The 2057-nt window shown below is 63.6% G+C and overlaps 1 protein-coding gene across 3 annotated transcripts in view; it reads right to left on the bottom strand.

Annotated features, from left to right (window-relative positions):
- BTN1A1 (butyrophilin subfamily 1 member A1) overlaps window positions 1-2057 on the bottom strand; it is a 21904-nt gene that overhangs the window by 10670 nt on the left and 9177 nt on the right. For 2 of the 3 annotated variants that reach the window (XM_015564313.1, XM_015564314.1), the window contains 2 exons: window positions 1625-1645; window positions 1443-1532 (listed from right to left, as the gene is read on the bottom strand). The exons of the other annotated variant lie outside the window; for it this stretch is intronic. In XM_015564313.1, coding sequence (XP_015419799.1) covers window positions 1462-1532; window positions 1625-1645 — 92 coding nt within the window. In that variant the 3' untranslated portion in view covers window positions 1443-1461. Of the gene's footprint in view, window positions 1-1442; window positions 1533-1624; window positions 1646-2057 lie in introns of those variants that run through there. 3 annotated transcript variants of the gene reach the window in all.

Here is a 2057-nt window from a genome sequence, read left to right as displayed (position 1 = left end):
AGAACTCCCGACCTGCGCGTGCGCGGGTGGCGTGGCCTCGGGTGGAGAACGGGCTCCGGGAGAGGCGGCCCCAGCGCGTGCGCTGCAGGGAGCGCTCCCTCTCTCTCCGCTTCCTGGGGTCCCCACCCCCCCTTTTCTCGCCAGGACCTCTGACCTGAGACTCTCCTTAGCCAGGGAACTTGCAGAGACCCCCGTCCCCGCCCCACCCCAGGGAAGCCATTCGGGCCGACCGCTCCCCGCACGCACACACGCGGGCAGGAGCCTGGGTGGGTCCTCGGAGTCCACCGGGTTAACCGGGTGGCGGCGACGTAAGTGACGGACAAGGGCTCCCTTCAAAGGGCGAAGGAGGACAAGGCCCCCAAAGCCACTGCCCCCGAGAGGCGAGCCCGGCAGAGGCGGCCCGCTCCCACCGGCTGTGCGCTAACACCTGCGCCCAAGGGCCCTCTCCCGGTTCGGGAGGTGCCGAACGGCGCTCCGCAGACCTCCCCACCTCCCCTCCCCTGCCTGAGCCGGCGGCGTCCATCGTGTTAAAATGCCTCCTCCCTCCCCCATCTTGTATGTCCAACGGTGACAGTTGTAAAATTCCCCCAAAGAGGAAGGCCCAGCCCCTGCTGGTTGGGCTCAGCGGTTAGAGCGACGGCCTGCGGACTGAAGGGTCCCGGGTTCCATCCTGGTCAAGGGCAGGTACCTTGGCTCAGGCTCGAACCCAGGCCCTGGTTGGGGGGTTCGTTTGGAGGCCACCAGTCGCTGTGTCTCTCTCACATCGGTGTTTCTCTCCGTGTCGCTCCCTCTCCCTTTCACGCTCTAACGGCCAGTGGGAAAATGTCCTCAGGTGAGGATTAACCGATAAACAAACAAGGAAGGAAAGGGCCAAGCGCCACGGTGTCTGCTAAAACCTGGACTCTCTGGGCCTTTGTGCAGAGGGTGCGGAACCACACAAGCGCGGGGAGCTCATAGGACGCTGTGGGCTCCCACTGGCCAGGCCCCGTCCCTGTGGGCTGCGCCCAGCATCAGGGCTCCCCTGGGCAGGGAGGCGTTTCCTGAGGCAGCTCCTGGCAGCTCCCTGCAGCCCGTGCCTTCCCCGGTTACATCTATCTCAGCCAGCAGTGTCCTCCCTCACGTAAACCCTGGGCCCAGAGTCCCGACCCCTGAACCATAACCTCGGGGAGGTCCGCTCTGTGCCTGACCTGCTTGCCCTCCCGTAGTCAGGGATGAAATGACACCGAAGGGCGAGGGCGGGAAGGTGGCTCCTCTCCCGCTCCTGGAGGCAGGACAGCAATTTCTCTGCTGTTCATATTCCCCCTGAGGACCGGGCCCAGCCCTCGGGGACACACGAGTCACTCCCAGAACTGGTTTTCGAAGCAACTGCAGGCACACTGGCCGAGACTGAGGAATGGGTGGTTCCCTCATTCCTGGCTCAGGCCTGGCTCAGGGGTTCAGCGTACCCGTCCCTTTGGCTGGCTAGTGGGGGAGGCTCAGGAGGTGAGGGACGGCCAGGTGCTCACCAGCATGTAGGAGGCCTCTTCTCCATCCTGCAAGGGGACACACAGTGAGCTTCCCGAGGTGACCGAGACCAGCAGGAAGCACGCGGTGCACAGGGCCATTCAGGAAATGCGAGACTTACGCAATTCTTCCTGAAGTTGCTCTGAAAAAATAAACAGAAACACAACGGACGCCCTCAACCTGTGTAGTTCTCTGCATGTGAGTCGTTGGTAAACAAAGGCCTAGCTCTTTCTGTGAATCCCCCTCCCCCACCTCTCAGGAAGTGCCAGGTCCCAGAAAGGAGGTGGACCAGGTGGCTGGACTGTCCTGGCTCAGTTAGGTTTGCTTTCTTTCAGCAACAGGGCGCTCTCTGCAGCCAGGTGGGTGGATGTAACATCTGAGGAAGGCGAACGGGTGTTGGGGGGGAGGAAGGGGACAGGGAGCTGGGGGGGGAGGAAGGGGACAGGGAGCTGGGGGAGAGGAAGGGGACAGGGAGCTGGGGGAGAGGAAGGGGACAGGGAGCTGGGGGGGGAGAGGAAGGGGACAGGGCGCTGGGGGAGAGGAAGGGGACAGGG

The sequence above is a fragment of the Myotis davidii genome, unplaced genomic scaffold (genome assembly GCF_000327345.1).
Source record: "Myotis davidii unplaced genomic scaffold, ASM32734v1 scaffold1521, whole genome shotgun sequence".
NCBI classification, from domain to species: Eukaryota; Metazoa; Chordata; class Mammalia; order Chiroptera; family Vespertilionidae; genus Myotis; species Myotis davidii.
This window is presented reverse-complemented; position numbering and strand designations above follow the sequence as displayed.